This window comes from Mus musculus, chromosome 17, assembly GCF_000001635.26.
Source record: "Mus musculus strain C57BL/6J chromosome 17, GRCm38.p6 C57BL/6J".
Taxonomy (NCBI): domain Eukaryota; kingdom Metazoa; phylum Chordata; class Mammalia; order Rodentia; family Muridae; genus Mus; species Mus musculus.
In genome coordinates, this window is record NC_000083.6 from 24,247,643 (window position 1) to 24,272,273 (window position 24,631).

Below are 24,631 nucleotides of genomic sequence, written 5' to 3' on the forward strand. Positions count from 1 at the left end.
ACTCTGTAGACCAGGCTGGCCTCGAACTCAGAAATCCGCTTGCCTCTGCCTCCCAAGTGCTGGGATTAAAGGCGTGTGCCACCACGCCCGGCTAAAAAAAGGAATTCTTATTAACACTATTTTACTCCTCTTTATTTAATTTTAATTTTATTATTTATGCAGTATATTATGTATGAATTATGGGTATACACACACCACAGCGTGTGTGTGGAAGTCGGGGAAACTTTTCCTGGGTTGGTCCTTTCTTTTGCTGGGACGACAGGCATGAATCACCATGTCTAGTTCATGACCTTGCTCCCTTTTAAAATCTTATATGGGGGTTGGAGAGATGGCTCAGCAGTTAAGAGCACTGACTGCTCTTGCAGAGGTGCTGAGTTCAATTCCCAGCAACCACAGGGTGGCTCACAACCATCTGTAATGGGATCTGATGCCCTCTTCTGGTGTGCCTGAGGACAGCTACAGTGTGCTCATATATATAACATAAATAAATATTTAAGAAACAAAAAACACTTGATGTGTCTGCCGCACATCTGTGCTTGGAGCCTGAAGAGCCCAGAAGAACTATTAGATCCCCAGAACTGGAGTTACAGTTGGTGTGAGCCTCCGCGTGGGTGCTGGGAATTGAACCCTGGTCCTCTGGAAGAATGGTGAGTGCTTGTAACTGCTGAGTCATCTCTCCAGCCACACTGTCTTCTTGAGACACAAATTTTACCGGCAATAAAAGGGTCTTTTTCTCTTGAAGTAACCATTGCAGCGAGTTGTGTCAAATCTCAGTATGTAGTCTCTTATTATAACTGAAACACTTATGAACAGCATTACCATGTTTGACAGGCATGATGCTGAGGCAGGAGGATCAGGAGTTCAGTCATTCTGGACTAAAAAAGCACTTCTGGACCATGCTGAGCTAAGTAAGGCACTGTCGCTAGGTAAGGAAGAGCCGGGTAAGATGGTCACTGATGGCAGTCCCAATACTCCAGAGGTAAAAGGAGGATCAGGAGTTCAAGATCAGTTACTAACTTGAGATTCTGTTTCAATCAATAAATCAATCAATTGATAAAAAACCACTCTTGGTGCTGGAGAGATAGCACAGCAATTAAAACCACTGGCTGTTCATCTAGAAGACCAGGGTTCAATTCCCAGCATCCCATAAAACAGCTGATAATCTTCTGAAACTCAAGACCCCAGGGATCAAACACCCTCTTCTGGCCTTTGCAGGTACTGCATGCACATGATGTATACAAGATATGCAGGCAAAACACTCAAAAAATAAAAATTAAAAAAAAAAAAAACGATTAAACCACGCAATTCTTTTGCATCAAAGTTGAATGCTGACATTTAAAAACATGCAATCTGGGGCTGGAGAGATGACTCAGCATCAAGAGCTCTTCCAGAGGACCTAGGTTCAATTCTCAGCACTCACGTGGCAGCTCACAATTGTGTGTAACTCCAGTTCCAGGGGATCTAATACCTTCACACAATTATACATGCAGACAAAACACAAATGCATATGAAATTTTAAAAACACACACACACACATAAATGTACACAAGAGCTTTACAGTATGACCAACAACACTAGGATTAGTATTGTTTCCATATGGTAACTTACAGCTCGGACAGCAAGGATGTCCCCAACAGAAAGCCATTTCAGGATATGAAAGAGTACATCTTCTGGGAGACTCAAGATGGTTAAGTTTCTGGGTCTTCTTTTGATTCTTCGTTTAGTAGGATAACAGAAACACTTGGCACACCTACAATGGATCACTTAAAGGGAAAAAAAATTCACAAGCCTTGGTGAGATAAAAAGTTGCATCTAAAGATGATTTAATCGTTACTGTCCTCTATTCACACAAGAGACTAGTTTTAAAATTAAATAAAGTGTACCATATGAATTACTTAAGATACCACCATTCCCCAGCACTCGGGAGGCAGAGGCAGGTGAATTTCTGAGTTCGAGGCCAGCCTGGTCTACAGAGTGAGTTCCAGGACAGCCAGGGCTATACAGGAAAACCCTGTCTCAAAAAACAAAACAACAAAAAAGATACCACCATTCCTTTTATAGCCAATAAATATTCAGGGAGAATATCAGGTAACATGTAACTTGAATGTTGGAAATTTTCTAATCCAAGATCTACATGACAACCAGAGCTGGAGAAAGCAGTCGACACTGATGAACATTCAGTTTTCCTTGAACTGTACTCAAGAAGGTACTTTTGGGGCCAAGAAACTGCTCAGCAGTGAAGGCTAGCTCACAACCAGTCAGTAAGATCCCTTGGACTTTTGCTATAGCCCAGGCTGGCCTCAAATTCACTAACATTAGCTGAGGTTACCCTTGAACTCCTGATTCCCCTACCTCTACCTGCCAAGTACTGCATTCTAAGTATTAGTCACTATGGCCAGCTTACATTGTTTATATTTGAACATGTGACTATCAGCATATGGTTGACCAAGGGACTTGCATAGCATAGACTGGGAACTCAAATTAGCAGGCCGTTCTGTAGAACATGGAGGCCAGATCCATCCCAGAGCAGCTCTCAGCTTGGCAGATGGTGAGAGCTCCCCAGTCCCCAAACAGAGGGGTCTTCCACACTCAGCTTACAGTGCAAAATCACCCCTTCCTAGCACCGTGGACCCTTTAATACACTCAGTTCCTCATGCTGCAGTGACCCCCAACCATAAAATACCTTCATTGCTACTTCATAACTGTAATTTTGCTACGGTTATGAATCTTAATGTAAATATCTGATATGCAGGATGTCTGATCTGCAACTCCTGTGAAAAGGTCGTGTGACCCCCCCAATGGAGTCGCGCCCACATGTTGAGAACTCAGGCACACAGCAACTGGACCCAGACATGCTCTTCAGATGAGCTCTTCTCCTCCACAGTGGGTTGTTCCAATATTTACTTCAGCAATTCATTCTTCATTCAACGCCTATGGCTTTTTTCCCTATTTCACAAAGGGCCCCCACATTACCCCCCCCCCCCAAGGTCCTGCCTTCCTACTTATAAATGCGCCTATCTTTCTACCTATTTTTCCTCCTCACACTGAGGCAAAAGTGGCTGACCTCGGGCTTTCCATCAGGAGGTCTCTAAGAGACTGTCCACTCCCAAACTCTTCACCTGAGTCTTATTGGAAACCAAATTTACAGCAAAGGCCAAATGTATACCCAGAGAGCTATAATTCCCAAACATTCTAAGAATATTATCATAACAGTTTCTTGACTCGTGTGCTCTAGAGCATGTCTGGAAGTGTTTAACCACTCTAACAAGTGAAATCGCACCCCCAGGTCGTGAGACGTTTTCACGGGGCAGATCCTGTGGCCTCAGCCAACCCTCAGGTGATCAAGCCGCCCACAAGAGTCCGGACAGGGCCTGAGATCGCTCTATATCGTGTGGATTGCCCACGACTTCACAGATAAGTAAAATCGTAGTTTGCTAAGTAGAGAACCTAAATAGCCCTGGGGTAACAGGAGAGGCATAGGCGCCGGGCGGGCATTTAAACCGCGCGGGCGGGCTCGCAGTCGGGGATACGTGCCTACCCCGTGCTTTGGGGGATGCGACGCGCACTCCCGGGTCACAGGGGCCCGAGTCCATGCTCCTCCGGCCTCCGTTCCGTATGACCTATCGCCTACCCGGCTCCCGCCAGCACTCACCACCGCCGCTCCCCATCGCCGAGCTCCCTCCACTGCCGCTTTAGACCGCTCTCAAGCGCGCCCGCGCCTGGGGCAAGTGCACGGAGCGCCTCACGCAGGCGCGGGCCCCACCCCCGCCCCGTTTTCAAACGCGCCGGGAGCTCCTACTGGTAGGACCACAGAGTTACGCCCCCCAGATCACTAGCCTCTCCTGCCCCGCAGGCTCTGGGCATTTGTGATTGGCTACACCAGGACGCGAATTCAAACGCTGGCTGTCTATTGGCTTATCGCTCGTGGTTGACCCGCCTTCTCCGCTGGGCGGGGGACGGAGGAGTTCAGCTGGCGCCGGCGGGCTATCCTAAAAAGCCCGCCCGGAGGCAGAGAGGGCTGGTCTTCTCCCTCCAAGACTTGTCCTACCGTCCGGAGTTGGTCGTGGCTTACTACCTGTCCCTCCCACGCGAGCTTCCGGCCGAGGAGACTGCATTTGGAGGCGCCAACTCCAACACTGATGTGGAAATTGCAGAAGCTGGGCTCCGATGCCGGGCAGCCACAGCCACAGTCACAGTCTGCTGAGCGATGTGTTCACTCGAGTACATGTTCCGTATTCTCATGAGATGATCTGTCGAGAAAAGACAAGTGGTCTCTTGAGGGTGGAGAGCGAGGAATAGGCCCAGGCTTATCCCCACAGCTTGGGTCAGCCTTCATCCCCTCCCCGAAGCCAGCATGCTCACTGTATCTGACCTGTGCTGGAAGCTGGATAGCAAGACCTCTAGTGGGTCTGAGACAGTTAATAGGGAATGGCTGTTCACAGCACAGAATATTAGAGAACCCTAGAGCAAGACTTGGGATTTGCTCCCCATTGCTGCTGATCTCCATGGGGAACCCTCACACTGTCTCTTTTCCGGAAGACTATACTGTTTTCCAATTTGTTACTTTTTCTTTTCTTCGAGACAGGGTTTCTCTGTGTAGCCCTGGCTGACCTGCAACTCACTCTGTAGACCAGGCTGGCCTTGAACTCAGAAATCCGCCTGCCTCTGCCTCCCGAGTGCTGTGATTAAAGGCATGTGGCACCACCACCCAGCTACTTTGTTACTTTTTTATCTTCCTCCTTTTGTACTTTGTTACTTGGGACAGAAGTGCTGTTTTCAGAATTTGCTTTTGGTAGCCTCTGGAAGGTATTAAAAAAACTAAATCTAACAATGAGCAAACCCGCTGTCCATCACATTTCAGAATACATAACAATCTATCTGGTCCCCTGGTTAATCAGAGTTACAAAGTCATCAGTTGATCAGTTGTCTTTTTTTTTTTTTTTGCTCTACCTTGTTTTGTATCCTACTCAATTTCAGTTTCTATTATTTATTGGAGGCGGGTTTTGTTGGTTTTGATAAAGGGTCTCCCAATGCCCTTCAGCTAACAACCTGACACTGCTTAGAGTCATCTGAGGGAGACTCAGTTATGTGATTGCCCATATCAGACTGGTCTGTGGCCATGTCTGTGAGGGATTGGTATGATTGATGACTGAGAGGGTTCAGCCTCTCACCACCTCTGGTGGTGCCATCCCTAGGTAGGTGTGTCTAGGCTATATAAGAAAGCTAGCTGAGCATCAGCCAGACAGCACTGGTCCATGGTCCTGCCTTGGTTGAGCTCCGGCTCTGACTTCCTTCAATGATGGGTTGTGACCTAGAAGTGTAAGACAAATAAATTGTTTTTGGTCCTGTTGTTTGTTAGAACAGAAAGCAAACTAGAAAACCCCACGAAGCCCAGGCTGACCTATAACGTGAGGTCTGTCCTGCTCCAGCTTCCTGACTGTTGGCTTATAGTTAGGTACCACTTCTGTCACGTTTGAATATGTTTGGCCCAGGGAGTGGCACTATTAGAAAGTGTGTTCCTGTTGTAGTCGGTGTGTCACTGTGGTATGGGCTTTAAGACCCCCATCCTAGCTTCCTGGAAGCCAGTGCTAGCAGAATACTGATACAGATGAAGATGTAGAACTCTCAGCTCCTCCTGCACCATGCCTGCCTGGATGCTACCATGTTCCCGTCTTGATGATAATGGACTGAACCTCTGAATCTGTAAGCCAGCCCCAATTAAATGTCCCTATAAGAGTTGTGCTGGTTATGGCATCTGTTCATAGCAGTAAAACCCTAACTAAGACAACTTCACTTGGCCAAAATATTTTTATGTTTTAGGAACCAGGTGTTCTCTTGGCTGTAGATCTGATCATGTCCTGCCTCCTGGTCCTACCACTGTTGAACCCCTATGGCTAAGAGCTACTCCACCAGAGTATGAGGTATATCCATCCCCATTGGGCTTCATGGGATGAGAAATCTCAGGAAAGTCAGCTCTTGGGAGCTGAGGAGCCCATGTATTTCAGGGAGGCACAGACCACATCCAAGCAGCAATTTCCAAGCACAAACCAAATGTAAAGAGATCTATTAAGCAAGGCAAAGAGACAAGGTGGCTGAATCTGAATGGGCAGACACTGTAGCAAATAAGTTTGCAAGTATTAATTTTAAGAGGCAAAAAGGTGGAGGTCTGTGTTAGAATGAGGTAGGACATGTTGGTAAGTTCTGATTGGGCATTTTAACTAGGTTAGTCAAAGTAATGAATTTTGATTGCTGGTCCTTGTGTTTTGATAGTTGGACTTTGGTGATCAGTCTCAGGAATGAGACAGGCAGAGCAAAGTGGCCAAATAATCGAATGGACCTTGGGGGTGGGGGTGGGGTAGCTTTAGGAATGTGATCTAACAGTTTAGCAAGGGAGAGGGGAGGGGAAAGGGCAAAACCTGTGGGTGCCATGTTTGCCACATTCGAGCCTGCTAGAGCCCTTCAAAGATTACTTAATGAAATGTTAGTTGACAGCCTGGGGATGAGGAAGACTCCAGGATCACAGGCTACAGAAGGCAAAGTGTGCAAAAGTTAGGTAGTAGGGGATCCTGGGAGACCTCGCAGACTCAGAAGAGGCTGAAGGGAGCGTGAGATGCGGCAGAGCCCAGGGAAGTCTCCATTATGAAGGATCTAGGAATAATGTGGAATTATGCACAACAGACACCTGAAGAAAAGATCAAGAAACCATCGTGTATGGCAGAAAGGTTGCATGGGCTGCTGAGAAGACCCTCTGCAGGGCTTGAATGTTCTATAGATGTCTGTCAAGTTCTTTTTATTCTCTCTATTTTTCTATCAAGATGATCTTCAAATTGGGATGAGAAGAGTCTAGAATTTATCCACTACTGTCATTCTGGGGTTAAGCTGTGACTTTATATTTAGTAGCATTTATTTTATAACATTGGGTACACCTGTGTTTGGAGCATTTGTTTAGAAGTGTAGAGGTTTTGTTTTGTTTTGTTTTGTTTTGTTTTGTTTTGTTTTGTTTTGTTTTGTTTTGACGGCCCCTAATCAGTAGGAAGGGACCTTGATTATTTTTTTTTCCACTAGTTTTGATTTGAAGTCTATTTTGTCAGGCGTTAGACCAGCCCTGCCTGCTGGTTTCCTCAGTCCATCTGTTCAGACTGTCCGTTCCAATCCTTTCACTGTCAGGTACTGTCTGTCTTCTATGAGATTGGTTTCTCAGGCAATAAATAAATGGTTCCTATCTTCAAATCCAATCTACTGATCTGAGTAGATAATTAGTTGTAATTAAAAGGTGTGTGTTGGTTTCTGCCTTCTTTCTGATTTTGTAATGTGTGATTACTACTCCTCTTGCTTTTAATTACCATTCTATCATGGTTTATTTCTTTTAAAAATATTTTATTTTCATGCGTATGAGTGCTTTGCCTAAATGTATATACATGCATCACACGTATGGCTGGTGCCCTCAGGGGTCAGAAGAGAGTAAGATCCCTAGAACTGGAGTTATGGATATTATCAGCTATGCTCTTAAATGCTAAGTCATCTCTCCAGCCCCAGTTCATTCTTTCTTGCGGCCTTCTGGAGGAATTGTTTTTTTTTTTTTTCTCAAAAGCCTACGAATTCCTTCAACTCTCTTTGTAGTGGCTTAGTGATGATTTTTTTTTTTTTAAACCAGGGAAGGTTTGTGTTTCTCCTTCAGTTATGAGAGATTGCTTTGCCAGTTATTGCTGAGTATAGTTTGGATTATCTGTTCTTCTGTTTCAAAACTTGAAATACATCCTTCCAGGCATTCTTGTGTTTTAAAGTTTTAGTTGTAAGTTGTTGCCAACAGCCTTGACTGAGAAAGAAAAATATTCTGTGTCTAAGGGTGCTGTGACTGTGACACACCAAGTCAGATGTGTCTAAGGGCAGTGTGACCATGACACACCAAGTCAGATGTGTCTAAGGGTGCTGTGACTGTGACACACCAAGTCAGATGTGTCTAAGGGCAGTGTGACCGTGACACACCAAGTCAGATGTGTCTAAGGGCAGTGTGACCGTGACACACCAAGTCAGATGTGTCTAAGGGCAGTGTGACCGTGACAACCAAGTCAGATGAGTCTAAGGGCGCTGTGACCGTGACACACCAAGTCAGATGTGTCTAAGGGAGCTGTGACCCATGACACACCAAGTCAGATGTGTCTAAGGGCAGTGTGACCGTGACACACCAAGTCAGATGTGTCTAAGGGTGCTGTGACTGTGACACACCAAGTCAGATGTGTCTAAGGGCAGTGTGACCGTGACACACCAAGTCAGATGTGTCTAAGGGCGCTGTGACCGTGACACACCAAGTCAGATGTGTCTAAGGGCAGTGTGACCGTGACACACCAAGTCAGATGTGTCTAAGGGCAGTGTGACCGTGACAACCAAGTCAGATGAGTCTAAGGGTGCTGTGACCGTGACACACCAAGTCAGATGTGTCTAAGGGCAGTGTGACCCATGACACACCAAGTCAGATGTGTCTAAGGGCAGTGTGACCGTGACACACCAAGTCAGATGTGTCTAAGGGCAGTGTGACCGTGACACACCAAGTCAGATGTGTCTAAGGGCAGTGTGACCGTGACACACCAAGTCAGATGTGTCTAAGGGTGCTGTGACTGTGACACACCAAGTCAGATGTGTCTAAGGGCAGTGTGACCATGACACACCAAGTCAGATGTGTCTAAGGGCAGTGTGACCGTGACACACCAAGTCAGATGTGTCTAAGGGCAGTGTGACCGTGACACACCAAGTCAGATGTGTCTAAGGGCAGTGTGACCGTGACAACCAAGTCAGATGAGTCTAAGGGCGCTGTGACCGTGACACACCAAGTCAGATGTGTCTAAGGGAGCTGTGACCCATGACACACCAAGTCAGATGTGTCTAAGGGCAGTGTGACCGTGACACACCAAGTCAGATGTGTCTAAGGGTGCTGTGACTGTGACACACCAAGTCAGATGTGTCTAAGGGCAGTGTGACCGTGACACACCAAGTCAGATGTGTCTAAGGGCGCTGTGACCGTGACACACCAAGTCAGATGTGTCTAAGGGCAGTGTGACCGTGACACACCAAGTCAGATGTGTCTAAGGGCAGTGTGACCGTGACAACCAAGTCAGATGAGTCTAAGGGTGCTGTGACCGTGACACACCAAGTCAGATGTGTCTAAGGGCAGTGTGACCCATGACACACCAAGTCAGATGTGTCTAAGGGCAGTGTGACCGTGACACACCAAGTCAGATGTGTCTAAGGGCAGTGTGACCGTGACACACCAAGTCAGATGTGTCTAAGGGTGCTGTGACCCATGACACACCAAGTCAGATGTGTCTAAGGGTGCTGTGACCGTGACACACCAAGTCAGATGTGTCTAAGGGAGCTGTGACCGTGACACACCAAGTCAGATGTGTCTAAGGGTGCTGTGACCGTGACACACCAAGTCAGATGTGTCTAAGGGCAGTGTGACCATGACACACCAAGTCAGATGTGTCTAAGGGCAGTGTGACCGTGACACACCAAGTCAGATGTGTCTAAGGGCAGTGTGACCGTGACAACCAAGTCAGATGAGTCTAAGGGTGCTGTGACCGTGACACACCAAGTCAGATGTGTCTAAGGGCAGTGTGACCCATGACACACCAAGTCAGATGTGTCTAAGGGCAGTGTGACCATGACACACCAAGTCAGATGTGTCTAAGGGCAGTGTGACCGTGACACACCAAGTCAGATGTGTCTAAGGGCAGTGTGACCGTGACACACCAAGTCAGATGTGTCTAAGGGCAGTGTGACCGTGACACACCAAGTCAGATGTGTCTAAGGGTGCTGTGACCATGACACACCAAGTCAGATGTGTCTTAAGAGTGTTGTGACCCGTGACACACCAAGTCAGATGTGTCTAAGGGCAGTGTGACCGTGACACACCAAGTCATATGTGTCTAAGGGCACTGTGACCATGACACACCAAGTCAGAGGGAAGGATCGCACAGCAGGGGTTTCTACGTTAGGAATCTGGGAATGTGTTATTTCTTAACATATGTGGACTTGTAAATTCAATGGGTTTTTACCCATACCTCCTTGTCTTTTGCCTTCATTCTCCTGGTGATCTTTTAAGCAAAATATTCTATTCTTTATAAACATGGTTTGATAATTTCTTTAACATTATGATTATCTTTGCATGTAGTTATTCCTTTTTTTTCTTTTTTTCTTTTTTCTTTTTTCTTTTTTATTTTTTTTGGTTTTCGAGACAGGGTTTCTCTGTTTAGCCCCGGCTGTCCTGGAACTCACTCTGTAGACCAGGCTGGCCTCCAACTCAGAAATCCGCCCATCTCTGCGTCCCAAGTGCTGGGATTAAAGGTGTGAGCCACAACTGCCCAGCGTAAAAACGTGTACAAGGCACTCTGGATGCTCAGAGATTCTTGCATGCTTTGTGTCCCCAGCCTCCTGTGCTAAAAATTCCCACTGCAGACTCTTGAGTCTTATTTCATGGATTGAACTCGTGTCTCTGGCAGTAAGTCTGCCATTAACCATGAGAACAACGATGGGCGGGCCTTTATATGTATTTTGTTGTTTCTATCTTGTGCTTTCAAGATACTTTCTATTCTTTTTTCTTTTCTTTTTCAAGAATTCTTTATTTTATGTATATGAGTACACTGTCGCTTTCTTCAGACACACCAGAAGAGGGAGTCAGATCCCATTACAGATGGTTGTGAGCCACCATGTGGTTGCTGGGAATTGAATCAGGTCCTTTGGAAGAGCAGTCAGTGCTCTTAACTGTTGAGCCATCTCTCCAGCCCTCAAGATACTTTCTTTATACTGTATATTTGTTTTAATATGGTGATGGCAGGGAGGCTCTTGTTTTGGAAGGGGGTCTTGTTGTTTTGATGGCCTAAATGCCTTTTATATCTGAAAACGTTTTCAGTGCCCTCAGAGTGAAATTCTTCTTTTGTTTGTTTTTCTCCCCATAGTGTTTTGTGTATCTTGGGATTCAACTTATACCTTCTTATTATTTTATCTTTGATCTTATTGGATCTGATCTTGTTTTCAAGTTCAGATATTTGCCCTCTCTTTGATCTGTTCTATTGTGAGAGTTTCCACAGAGCTTCTCTGGGGCTTATGTATTGTATTACTTAGCTTTCTACTGCAGTGATTATATATAGGCCGGGTGTGGTGGCGCACGCCTTTAATCCCAGCACTCGGGAGGCAGAGGCAGGCAGATTTCTGAGTTCAAGGCCAACCTGGTCTTCAAAGTGAGTTCCAAGACAGCCAGGGCTACAGAGAAACCCTGTCTCAAAAAACCAAAAAAAAAAAAAAAAAAAAAAAAAAAAAAAGATTATGTGTAATGACCCAAAGCAGCCTGTGGTGGAAGGGGCTTTGTCTGCTGGGCTTACAGCAGGGTGCAGCTCCTCATGAAGGGACCACGGGGAAGAAGCTCGGGCCAGGAGCTTGAACACAGGAACTGAAGCTGAGACCATGGTGAGAGCTGCTTCTTGGCTTGCTCTCCATAGCTTGCTCAGCCTGCTTTCTTACACAATTCAGGGTTACCTGACCCTGGGGTGACATGACTCCCATCGAGCTTGGCCTTCCTTCAACAATCATTAATCCTGAGAATGCCAGACAGATGTGATGGAGGTGTTTTTTTTTTTTTTTTTTATTGATGTCCCTCTTCCCAGATAACTCTGGCTTGTATCAGGTTGACAAAAACTAACATTTATTTAATTTTCTTCACAGAGCTTTTTGTTTGACTCGTGTTTTTACGTCTTGCATTTCAGTTTTTTTTCAGTACTTTTTTTTTTTTTAATTGAATTCCTGTTTGGTAACTTGCACCACTTTATGTTATTATTATTATGTCATTATTTGTGTTCCCAGTCAGGAGCTGGTTTTCTTACTTTAAAATACACACACACACACACACACACACACACACATTATATATATATAGTGTTGTGATATATGTGTGAGTGCAAATGTGTGCACACCGTGGCATGTGGAATACAGGGTATAACTTTTAAGATGATATAGTCTGTATTTTCTATGTAGGGTTCATGGATCCAGCTCAGGTCATCAGGTTTTTGGCAAATGTTTTGATGTGCTGAACCATCGTGCTGGACCTAGCTGTGTGCCAGCTGATTCACAGCAATGGCCCATGCGACTTCAGCAGCTACTGGAGGATAACGAACCCAAGGATAGTACAGAGGAGTATAATGAGATTTTACTAAGGTCGGGTAGTAGGAAGGATGTATGGTGGGTGAGGACAGAGGTAGATAGATTGATTTTGATAAGAAAAAATAATTGAGGAAGTAAGTTTCTCAGAGGGGAAGCTGGGTTATTGTGAGAGTCGACAGATTTTAAGGACTGTTAAAGCTATAGAAAGTTATTACAAAGTAAAAAACAAGGACAGGAAAAGGCTGGAAGAGGAAAGACAGAGAAAGACATGGATGCAGGCTGAGGTGGGCAGATCCAGTTCCAGGCCAGCCATTGACATAGTGAGTTCCAGGACAGCCAGAACTATGCAGAGAGAACCTGTATAGTAAAGAATGCCTTATAGGAGCCTGGGTGGAGAAACATATGGAAGAATCTTAAAATCTAACTGAGCAATATACAAACTAAAAAACCATTGTGACACATGTGTGCAAGAATGGAGATTAAGTACTAGTGTGCAAGAATGGAGATTAAATGCTAGTGAGCAATAGGAAGCATGCTTAGGAGATGGATTGCTGACACACATGCAGTGAGGCAGGAATGACATTCTCAGATCCTCTGGCTCTGGCAGGTGCCACTTAGTGTCCTGTAGGGAGGGCTGGGTAGGAGATCGGCGGCCTTTGTTCTGGGTTCTGGCAGTTTCCTTGACCCCTGAACTCCCCTTAGGTCTGTTCTGTCCCTGCAGGTCCATGGTTATGTGAGGAGGAGCAGTGCCTCCCTTAAAGCCCCCCCCCCCGTTTTGAAGCTCATAAACAATTTTATTAGGAAAACCACAGAGCAGGCAAACTGTAAATACCTCAAGTTGCCCAGAGACGGAGAGGACAAGCCAGATAGCTAGGGCTTTTGAGTTAGGCATGAGAAGTTTATGGCCAGCAGGCAGCCACAACACAGGAAGCAGCCACAGGGTAAAAGGGGAAGCATGCTTAGAGAAAAGAGAGAAAGGAAAGGTTATGCTTTTCTGAATGATTGAGAACATCAGGCAGGCTTACAAAGCTGCGTGGCTGTGGTTCTCTACGCTCTAAGAGAGCAGATAATTCTGAGAAAGAAAGGTTTATTATTCCACTAAGGAATGATTATTCCTCCTGTGGTGGTTTGGATGAGATTGGCCTCTACAGTCTCCTGTGTTTGAATGCTTGCTCTCCAGTTGGTGGAACTGTTTAGGAAGGATTAGGAGGTATGGCCTTGGTGAAAGAGATGTGTCACTGTGGGTGGGTTTTGAGGTTTCAAAAGCTACAGCATAGCCGGGCGTGGTGGCGCACGCCTTTAATCCCAGCACTCGGGAGGCAGAGACAGGCAGATTTCTGAGTTCGAGGCCAGCCTGGTCTACATAGTGAGTTCCAGGATAGCCAGGGCTACACAGAGGAAACCCTGTCTCAAAAAAAAACCAAAAAAAAAATAAAATAAAATAAAGCTACAGCACTCCAGTTAGTGCTCTCTCTCTCTCTCTCTCTCCTTCTCTGCCTTGTGGTTGTGGATCTGATGTAAGCTCTCTCGGGTGCGTACATGTACCATGCCTGCCTGTTTACTGCCTTTATCCTCACTGTGTGGTCATGGATGGACCATCTGAAATTTTAAAGCCCCAGTTAAATGGTTTCTTTTATAAGTTGCCTTGAACATAGTGTTTTTGCCGTGACAATAGGAAAGTAACTAAGACACCTCCCTCTTCTTGAGCATGGCTTAAGGTGAACCTGCCTTCCTGAGTGGCTATGCCGTGGTCAGGTGACTGGCCTGTCCAATTGAATTAACTTTTTGTCTCAAGACAGGGTCTCTCTGAATAGCCCTGGCTGTCCTGGAACTCACTCTGTAGATCAGGCTGACCTTGAACTCAGAGACTGGCTTGTCTCTGCCTCTCAAGTACTGGGATTAAAGGTGTGTGCCACCATGGCCCTGCTAGAATTAAATCTTAAGGAAGGAAACAATGACATGTCTCCACTCAGATTCCAGTCTTCTGGCTAAGAGGTAATAACTTTCCCTTAATGGCTGCCAATGCAACTGTACAACCCTCCCCACTCCAAGATGTAACTCTGAAATCATTTAGAAGATGGGCTGAAGTCGGAGAATAAATATACACCCCACCCAATCCTACAGTTTTTCTTCCAGGCAGCTTGACTTGGCCAGTGTAAAGTCAGTTCCAGAGGAGTCATATGTGAGGGTCTGATTTTCAGGTCTCCCACATGCTTTCCTGAAGCAGTCTCTCCTAGCTTACTGAGTTCCTACAGCCAGTCTTGGTGAGAGCACAGGCTATCAGATGGAACTGTGGGGCATTCACTTCTGCTGAAATGTCCCTGGGTGCCGCACCTGCCTCTGAGGCACTTGTGACACTCTGCCCTATGAATGTGATTTGAGGTGACCCTGTATTGAGCTTCCTGGGCTGAGAGTTGCCTTTGCAACCATGGTTGGTGGAATGGATAATCTCACTTCTCAGCTTGATGAGATCCAGAGTCACTGAAGAGAGATGGGTGAACACTGCAGAGGATTGGTTGTCAGTGGACGAGATGGGAAGACTCTTATCTGATGCACCTTTGGATCGGATGGGAAGACCCACCCACGGACTGAGGCCCCATTCTCTTGGGATTCTTGGACTATTTAAAAAGAAGAGAGCTGAGCACAGGCATTCATTGGTCTCTGCTTCCTGATTGTGAGTGGGATAGGAGCTGCTTCCTCAGATTCCTGCCATTTTGACTTTCTCTCTATAGCAGACAGAAACCTGAAACTCCGAGTCCAAGTCAGCTCTGATGTTACTTTTGTTAAGATATTTTGTCACTACAAAAGAAAAGGTAACCAAGAACATTTGCACAGACAAATAGTATTGCTGATGGTGAGATGCACTGGACCTCTGAAACTGGTTTGTAGGAGAAATGTAGATGAGTTTGAAACTCTGGACCGGAGAAGCTCTGAGTGCTCTAATCAGAACTTAGAACTATTCTGGTGATAGCTTGGAAGGCTGAGATGCTGGGAGACTCCTCAGTTCCCAGTTTCAGAGGTGAACAAGGTCTCTATCAGAAACTGGAATAAGGACCATTCATATGATATTTTCACTAAGTATCTTAGGGTTTTACTGCTGTGAACAGACACCATGACTAAGGCAATCCTTCTAAGGATAACAATTAATTGAGGCTGGCTTATAGGTTCAGAGGTTCAGTCCATTATCATCAAGGCAGGAACATGGCAGCATTCAGGGAGGCATGGTGCAGGCAGAGCTGAGAGTTCTACACCTTCATCTGGAGGCTGCTAGCAGAATACTGACTTCCAGGCAGCTAGGGTGAGGGTCTTAAAACCCACACTCACACACCTACTTTAACCAGGCCACACCTATTCCAATGGGGCCACACCTAATTCCTAATTCCCTGGGCCAAGCATATACAAACCATCACATTAAGAATCTAGTTTCCGGGCTGGTGAGATGGCTCAGTGGGAAAGAGCACCGACTGCTCTTCCAAAGGTCCGGAGTTCAAATCCCAGCAACCACATGGTGGCTCACAACCATCTGTAACAAGATCAAGATCTGACTCCCTCTTCTGGAGTGTCTGAAGACAGCTATGCTACAGTGTACTTACATATAATAAATAAATAAATCTTTAAAAAAAAATCTAGTTTCGAGCCGGGCGTGGTGGCGCACGCCTTTAATCCCAGCACTCGGGAGGCAGAGGCAGGCAGATTTCTGAGTTCGAGGCCAGCCTGGTCTACAAAGTGAGCTCCAGGACAGCCAGGGCTATACAGAGAAACCCTGTCTCGAAAAAAACAAAACAAAACAAAAAAATCTAGTTTCGCCGGGCAGTGGTGGCGCACGCCTTTAATCCCAGCACTAGGGAGGCAGAAGCAGGCATATTTCTGAGTTCAAGGCCAGCCTGGTCTACAAAGTGAGTTCCAGGACAGCCAGGGCTATACAGAGAAACCCTGTCTCAAAAAACCAAAAAAGAATCTAGTTTCACTCTGTCCTCATCCTGAGAATTGGAGTGAGTTAGAGTTTAAACGTAATGGACTAATTTCTTTCTTTTCTTTTTTCTCTTCTTTTCTTTTCTCTTCTCTTCTCTTTTCTTTTTCTTTTTTTTTCTTTTTTCTTTTCTTTTTGGTTTTTCAGGGAGCTGCTTTTTTTTTTTTTAAAGATTTATTTATTTCATGTACGTGGGAACACTGTTGCTATCTTCAGATATACCAGAAGAGGGCATCAGATCTCATTACAGATGGTTGTGAGCCACCATGTGGTTGCTGGGAATTGAACTCAGGACCTCTGGAAGAGCAGTCAGTGCTCTTAACCGCTAAGCCATCTCTCCAGCCTGTGGGAGCTGCTTTAAGAGCTGTCATCTTGACCTCCTTGCCATGGTGGCCTGGAGGCCAAAATAAACCCTTCTCCATTAAGTTGTTTTTGTTAGGGAATTTGCCACAGTGACAGACAGAGTAACTAACAGCAGGCTATGCGAACACAGGCTACCCTACACTAAGCTCTTTATTACAGAAGGATGGGCTCTGAGGGAGGTGGGGATGGAAGTGGTTTGGGAGTCGGAGAAGAAAGACGTGATGGAGGACTCGAGATAGGCCTAGAGTTAGAGGGTGGTGAGGGGCTGGCCAGGACAGCTTGCTCTTGTTGGATCTGTTCTTTAGTGGAGGACTCTGGTCTGGTGAAGTTCAGGAAGATGTCCTCTAGGGATAGCTGGCTGATGGAGTAGTCTTCCAACATGTAATCCTTCTTGGCTTGTTCCATAATGCTAAACACCTGTAGGAAGGGAAGCCAGGGGCTGGTGAGATGGCTCAGCAGGTAAGAACACCCAACTGCTCTTCCAAAGGTCCTGAGTTCAAATCCCAGCAACCACATGGTGGCTCACAACCATCCGTAATGAGATCTGACGCCCTCTTCTGGTGTGTCTGAAGACAGCTACAGTGTACTTACATATAATAAATAAATAAATCTTAAAAAAAACAAAAAACGAAAGGGAAGCCAGTTGCTGCACATAAGGCCACCCATAGGTGACATGACACACACAGGATGATGTGATGTGGGCAAGTGCAGAAAAGGCCACCCTCTGAGACCTTGTGACAAGGCACACAGTGTGCCTAACTCTGCTGCTACAGAGTGCCTGCAAAGAAGCCAAAGCTCTGAGCTCGGCTGTCTGCTCCTGTGGTAGAAACGGTGCCAGAAGGTGGGTTTCCAGCTGGATGTCTGGCTTGCTATGCTATGCTAAGCATGTGACTAGTATATCCTCTCTAGGCCTGCCCCCTGTTCTCTGAAATCTGGGGTGGGAAGAGCTAACTTCCCAAGTTCCTTGCAGCTCATACATTGCACCCTGTGACTTCTCTGCACAGGCATCTCCATGGTATTAGCAGAGGACACAGGGATGCCTCTCTTGGAGAGAGGGTGAGATAAGGGGCACACTCACCTTCGCCCAGCTGAGGTTTGGGCCAGGCAGGTAATATTGAAGCATGTTTTGGTGCTCGTCTTCCAAATTGCTGCCTGTACAAACACAGAGACTGTTTCTGAGAGGGCTGGACTGGAGGGCTAGGAAGGACAGCCTGAGTGCCCAGAATCCAGGGACAGACTGCGCAGCAGCTAACAGGTCCGGGCAGGAGCCCGGGGCCCGCCCAGCACCGTCACACACCTGGGAAGGTCAGGTCCACAAAGGCCTTGAACTCCTCTAGCATCTGCTGCTGCCATTTCCTCCGGACCTTGGCCTGCAGGGAGTAGCTGATGCCAAATTTGCTCTTGAGGTGCTGTGGGCTGCCCAGGCACTTGAACTGGCCCTGTACCATGATGGCCAGCCTGGTACATAAGGCTTCACACTCCTCCATACTGGGGAAAGGGTGGAGGCCTAAGACAGTGCCGGAGGAGGCCGATGCCCACCCTGAATGACAAAGTCTTGTGCAGACAGGAGAGGATCTGTGCCATTCCTGATTCCCCATGCTGAGTGTACCCCCATGCAGAGCCTGGGGAATGTACTGGCAGACGTGTGTTAGGTGCTGCCATAGCTTCTGCTCACTGCTCCCACCCCAGCCACCCATTCTGGCTCTTCCACTGACCCACAGATGCCCAAACTCTCTACCTGTGGGAGGTGATGACGATGGTCTTGCCAGACTCACGGACCCGTTCCACAGTGTCCCACAGCAGGCGCCGAGCCACAGGGTCCATGCCAGTGGACGGTTCATCTAGCAGGATGACTGCAGGCTCTCCAACGAGGGCAATGCCAGTGCTTAGCATGCGCTTGTTACCACCACTGGGGGAGGGGAACATAGAGGTGGAACACGGAGAATGTCACTGTGCTGTCCAGGGCTGAAGCCTGCGTGCATGCTCAGCACCCAACTCTTGCCTTCTCTGAGGCGCTGCACACTCTGGTAGGGCTTTCAAAAATAGCTCCACCATCTTCACTCAGGTTGAATAGAGACTTGGTTTGTTCACTGAGGGTCTAAATGGCTCTAGATGTGCAGATTGAGACGAGCCTCTTCAAGGGTCTCTATGAGAGCCAGGGGTGGGCACAACCCATCTGAGAGTAAGGGATAGGACTATTTTAGTTAACAGCTTTTCTTAAGATACTCACTGTGGAGTCCAGGCTGGCCTTGAACTCTCCATCTTCCTGACTCAGCCTCTCAAGAAGTGTATACTACCATACTAGCTTTATCTATTTATTTTTCTTATTTAAATGTATGTGTATGTGTGTATGCCTGAATGTAGGTACTCATGAAGGCCAGAGGGTATCAGATCATCTAGAACTGGGGCTACACGTGTTTGTGAGCTGCTTTGTGGGAACTAGGAACTAAACCTGGGTAAGTACTCTTAACTACTGAGCCATCTCTCCAGCTCCCTCATTAAACTCACACAGCATTTACTGTGTGCAAAGCTTCACTCTAAAGTTTTTAAATGTATATTCTTTTGATCCTCAAAATATGCAAGAAGATAGAACAAGCTGCCCCAGACTTGAGTCGACAAATTGGGGCAGGGGAGATGACTCTATTTGACTCCTGAATCCATTTGGCCAGAGTCAGAGGCGTCTTTCCACTTTCCAGTTCCAAAGATGAAGTGCTAACAGACAAGGGCACCAGTGTACAACTCAAGGGGAGGGGAATTTGGGCAGTCAGTTTTAAGCTTTAACTAAGCTAGTATGAGTTAGGTAGGGTTCTGTCACTGGTAACAGAGATAAACTACCTCAGACTCCTTGGGAGACATATTATGGTGAAGTAACATTGGTTTTTATATGAAAATCTACCCTACCTCAATAGGAAGCTTGACATGAAGTAACAGACACAGAGATCTGTCTACCCTGTTGTTATAATCACACATAATAACATAGACTTCTTCTTAGCCACAAAAATTGCCTCTGGCTTGGGATAGAGACCAGCTTCCTTCCACCCTCATCTCCGCTGGCACAGCTGGCACAGCTCAGCTTCCTTCCACCCCCATCTCTGTTGGCACAGCTGGCACAGCTGGCACAGCTCAGCTCCCTTCCACCCCCATCTCCACTGGCACAGCTGGCACAGCTCAGCTCCCTTCCACTCCCATCTCTACTGGCACAGCTGGCACAGCTTAGCTTCCTTCCACCCCCATCTCTGTTGGTACAGCTGGCACAGCTGGCACAGCTCAGCTCCCTTCCACCCCCATCTCCACTGGCACAGCTGGCACAACTGGCACAGCTCTTCTATGCCTGACAGGCTTTACTCTACAATCCAGTTCTGAGAAGAATTGGGGTTATCTTGCAAATGGAGGTGGGAAGGATAAGGGAACCCCCAAATCTCACCTATAGGTCTTCACCAGCTTGTCTGCACACACACACATGAGTAAGTTCTCAAGGATCAGGTCGACACAGGCTTTAATGTGGCATTCAGGGATGCCCCGGATACGGGCATACATGACAAGCATCTCTCGTCCTGTCATGAAGTTTAGCAAGGCATCAAACTCAGGACAGTAACCAATCCACTGCCGCACCTGAGTTACAACAGCCCAAGAGGGAGATGCATCAGAGTGAAGCCTCTTCCATAGTTTCCCCACACCTCCAGCTCAGGGCTTCCCAGACCCTCCCTGGGCCTGGAGCTTCAGTTTTGCTCTTATAAATATCCATGTCTACTATAGGGACACTCATGCAGCATGAAGGAGCCATGTGTGGGATGACAGTATGCTGAGTGGTCTTAGGTTATATCCTTTGCTGGTAGTGTTGGTATAAAGGCTTCTAAAGGATGGAGGAGGAGGAAGAAGAGGAAGAGGAAGAAGAGGAGGAGGAGGAGAAGGAGGAGGAGGTGGCTTAGTTCCTCCTCTTGCCCACACGCCCAGAAAACAGAAGCACTCAGTGTCCCCTATTTTAGGAGTCAGGAGAAGCCATCTTAATTTTTACTTTTATTTTTTAAAAATTACTTCTCAATTACTTCTTCTTCTTCTTCTTCTTCTTCTTCTTCTTCTTCTTCTTCTTCTTCTTCTTCTTCTTCTTCTTCTTCTTCTTCTTCTTTAAAGATTTATTTATTTATCATACGTAAGTACACTGTAGCTGTCTTCGGACATTCAAGGATGGTTGTGAGCCACCATGTGGTTGCTAGGATTTGAACTCAGGACCTTTGGAAGAGCAGTCGGCACTCTTAACCACTGAGCCATCTCGCCAGCCCCTTCTTCTTCTTCTTCTTCTTCTTCTTCTTCTTCTTCTTCTTCTTCTTCTTCTTCTTCTTCTTCTTCTTCTTCTTCTTCTTCTTCTTCTTCTTCTTCTTCTTCCTCTTCTTCTTCTTCTTCTTCTTATTATTATTATTCTATGATGTGTGAATGTGTAGGGGGGATGGGTGTACATATGCCATCATTCATACCTGGAGACCAGAGGACAGCTTTGTGGCACTGGTTGTCTCCGAAACCTGAGATAGAGCTTGGGCTTTTGCCACAAGTGCCATTACCCACATACCCATACATAGTCTAATATATGTGTGTATATATATGAAACATTTTCATGAAGGCCACTGGAGTCTCTGCCAGGAGCTTGTGGTCTGGTGGTGTGCATCCTCCAGTTTTCTGTGCTAACGCCGGGTCTTACACAGATGCTTGCATGCTGGCATCATCCCATGGTTACTGTTGTTTAATGTGCTCTTCTAACAGGATGTTATCGTCTGTACTCTTCCTGTGTCGCCACATACAGCTCTACTCCCAACTCACTTCAGCTGCTATATACCCAGAACGGGTTTTTAAAATATTCTTCTAAAATTAATTAGATTTGTTCTTTGATAATTTCTTATGTGTATACAATGCATTCCAATTACCCTCACCCTTAACTCCCCTCATCTCCCTCTGAATGTTGCAACTCCACCTTCCTACATGAACGCTGCCTTGTTTTGTTTTGTGACACTGAGTTTAAGCAGGGCTGTCTGTGTAACCATGGGTTTAGAATAAAGGATCCTTTAGAGCTGGTGGGCTCACTAACAGTATCCAGCAGAAGACAATGACTCCCCTCACCCCCCCACCCCAGACTCTTTCAGTGAGAAATAGTTCAGCAGGAATGGATATGGCCAGGGACGTTTCTTGGATTTCATTTAGAAAGTAACTAACTTGAGACCTTTAGACAGATTTGAGTTGCTTCTGTCTTTTGTTATTATAAACATAGAGCTGGCCACCCTTGTCTAAGTACTCTGCTGTCACAGACATTAGGATGAGGTAACAGCCAGGCGGTGGTGGCGCATACCTTTAATTCCAGCACTTGGGAGGCAGAGGCAGGCGGATTTCTGAGTTCGAGGACAGCCTGGTCTACAGAGTGAGTTCCAGGACAGTCAGGACTATACAGAGAAACCCTGTCTTGAAAAACCAAAAAAAGAAAAAAAAGAAAAAAAAAAAGATGAGGTAACACAATTTTTGCTTTCCTCCCTCCCACTCAAGAAGCTGGATAACGCAAGGCTGTGTCATCTGGAGATGGAGGTGATGAGGACAAGACACCTGGGCATGAGGACAAGGCAAACACAAAGCCACCTGGGGTGTCTGCTTAGGGAAGAGAGGGTCAGAGGTCGTTAAGAGAGAGAAAGAGGAGTTGAGTCCCAGGTGACCTGGAAGACAGATGCCTTCAGATCTGAGACACCTGCTGAGAAGAAAGCAACGTGAGTCGCATGAGGGTGCTTCAAGTGTCTCTCAGTTAAATATGGAGCTTTCTTGTAGACCAGCTTTTGCTTCAAGTGTCTCTCAGTTAAATATGGAGCTTTCTTGTAGACCAGCTTTACCAATTTATCTTAATGTTTCTTTTATTTCTGACTTGTTACGTTCTTGTTTTGTTTTGTTTTGTTTTGTTTTGTTTTGTTTGAGAGACAGGTCTCACTGTTTATTCTAGGCTGGCCCAGAATATACTATATGACCCAGATTAGCCTTGAATTTATGAACCTCCCATTTCCATGTCCTGAGTCCTAGATTAAGGGCATGCTGTACCAGGCTAAGGCTATGCTAAGAATTTTTTTCAAATCATGAATGCTAACTTTTTGATAAGTGCTTTTTAAGCATCTTTGGATAAGCATCTTCCAATGAGTGAGAGTCATCACTCCCAAAAAAGGAAAGAGAGAGAGAGAGAGAGAGAGAGAGAGAGAGAGAGAGAGAGAGAGAGAAAGGAAATGCTTCAGCCATCCCTGAAAGAAGCAAAAAGATACTGGGAAAGTTGTGTTGGACAGAAGTGAGCAAATGAATGTAGCCTCAGAGAAATTTCCTTGTTTCAGGGATGGGGGTTGGGGGTTGGGGGTGCAGGTGTGTGAGGGGTAGGGAGTTAGGGAGAGTGGATCTGGGGGTGGGGAGTACTCAAAAGCTCCTTCCAAAATTTCATTTCCTCTTTGCTATTGCTACTTAGGATTGAGCCTTCAAGTGAAGGCAAATCAGTAAGATCTCCACCTCTTCCAAAATCCAGAAGAGATCCACACTGACAGAGGAGCAATTTGTAACACAGAAATGCAAGAGAATTGAAAAATCGAAAAATCAAAGTGGCTTGACAACTCAAAAGGTCACAACTTGGAGCTGAAGAGACAGCTCAGTGGTGAAGAGCACTGGCTGCTCTTCCAGAGGGCCAAAATTCAATCCCCAATACCACGTGACAGCTCATACCTGCCTGTAGCTCTCATCTTAGGGGATCCAATGCCCTCTTCAGACCTCCCTGGGCACCAACCATGCATGAGGTACACAAACATTTGGAGCAAAACACCCATGCATGAAAATGAATATTAATTAAATATTTAAAAGATGACAACTACTGAGCTCAAAGATCCTTCTTGTCACTGTGATAGAATACCAAGACCAAAAGTGACTTAGGGAAGAAAGACTTTATTTTAGCTCATAGATTTTAGAGAGAATGTCCTTAATGGTGGAGGAGACATGGCATTAGATGGACAGAGCAAGAGGCAGAGCAAGCATGTGAGCCACAAACACAAGCAAGAGAGTGAACGGAAAGTGGAGGCCATAAACTCTCAAAGCCTGTTCCCATGATGCATTTCTTCCATCAAGAATACAAAACCTCCCCAAACAGTATGTCTAACTGAGGATTTAGTTTTCAAATACCTGAGCCTATTGGAGATTTCTCATTCAAATCACCACAGATACAGAAATAGGCAAAATGTCTGATGAAGATTTTTAAAGTTTTCAGATAAAAATGATACATGGCTACAAAAAAAGAAATTTCAACAAAATCACAGAAGAAAATTTCCCAAGTCTAAGTAAAGAAATACCCATCAAGCAGTAAGAGGTATACAGAACACCAAATACAGAAAGTAAACTCTCTGTCCAGGGGGTTGTGATGCACGCCTTTAATCCCAGCATTCAAGAGGCAGAGACATGCAGATCTTTGAATTTGAGGCCAGCCTGGTCTACAGAGCAAGTTCCAGGACAGCCAGGACTACAAAGAGAAACCCTATGCCAAAGCAGCAACAACCACAACAAAGGGAAAAAAAAAGGAAACTTTTCATGACACATAATAATCAAAACACTAAGCATGCAGAACAGAGAATGTATGCTGAAAGCTGCGGGTTAGAAATAAATAAGTAGCATGTAAATGCAGCCTCATCAGTAACACCTGAGGGAGATTTTGGAAGCCGAGAGGAACTGGACTGATGTTCTACAAGTTCTGGCCTACCACAGATGCCAGCCCAGACAACTGTACCCAGGAGAACTATCAATCATAGTTGAAGAAGGAAAGTAATGCTTCATGATAAAAATAGATACAAGGAGTTTATGTTCTCTAAGTCATCTCTACAGAGGATAGATACTAGAAGAGATACTTCATTCTTATAGTGGTTTGAAGGAGAATACCCATGTACTTGAACACTTGGCCCTAGCTGGTGGAACTCTTTGGGAAGGATCAGGAGGTGTGGCCTTGTTGGATGAGGTATGTCAAAGACATGCCATTTCCAGTGGGCTCTCTCTGCCTCCTACTTTTGGATCAAGATATGAGCTCTCAGCTGCTGCCCCAGCTATTCCTGCCACCATGCCTGTGCCTCAGGATCATGGACTCTAACTCTCTCAACCCATAAACCAATT

At 45.9% G+C, this 24,631-nt stretch overlaps 2 protein-coding genes across 17 annotated transcripts in view; both read right to left on the reverse strand.

Annotated features, from left to right (window-relative positions):
• Positions 1-3,767, reverse strand: part of Ccnf (cyclin F) — a 28,180-nt gene extending 24,413 nt beyond the window's left edge. The window contains exons 1-2 of one of the 2 annotated variants that reach the window (XM_006523554.1): positions 3,539-3,700; positions 1,609-1,763 (exon numbers count right to left, since the gene is read on the reverse strand). In XM_006523554.1, coding sequence (XP_006523617.1) covers positions 1,609-1,763; positions 3,539-3,593 — 210 coding nt within the window. In that variant the 5' untranslated portion in view covers positions 3,594-3,700. Of the gene's footprint in view, positions 1-1,608; positions 1,764-3,538 lie in introns of both variants that reach the window. The other variant, NM_007634.4, reaches the window with a different exon arrangement.
• A 12,847-nt stretch (positions 3,768-16,614) lies between these two features.
• The window catches only part of Abca17 (ATP-binding cassette, sub-family A (ABC1), member 17), an 87,802-nt gene continuing 79,785 nt past the window's right edge, over positions 16,615-24,631 (reverse strand). For 10 of the 15 annotated variants that reach the window (XM_030249868.1, XM_030249867.1, XM_030249866.1 and 7 more), the window contains 5 exons: positions 19,908-20,095; positions 18,222-18,392; positions 17,781-17,971; positions 17,562-17,635; positions 16,615-16,900 (listed from right to left, as the gene is read on the reverse strand). In XM_030249868.1, the coding sequence (XP_030105728.1) occupies positions 16,637-16,900; positions 17,562-17,635; positions 17,781-17,971; positions 18,222-18,392; positions 19,908-20,095 (888 nt within the window). In that variant the 3' untranslated portion in view covers positions 16,615-16,636. Of the gene's footprint in view, positions 16,901-17,561; positions 17,636-17,780; positions 17,972-18,221; positions 18,393-19,907; positions 20,096-24,631 lie in introns of those variants that run through there. The other 5 variants (NM_001031621.3, XM_017317537.2, XM_017317538.2 and 2 more) reach the window with 5 other exon arrangements.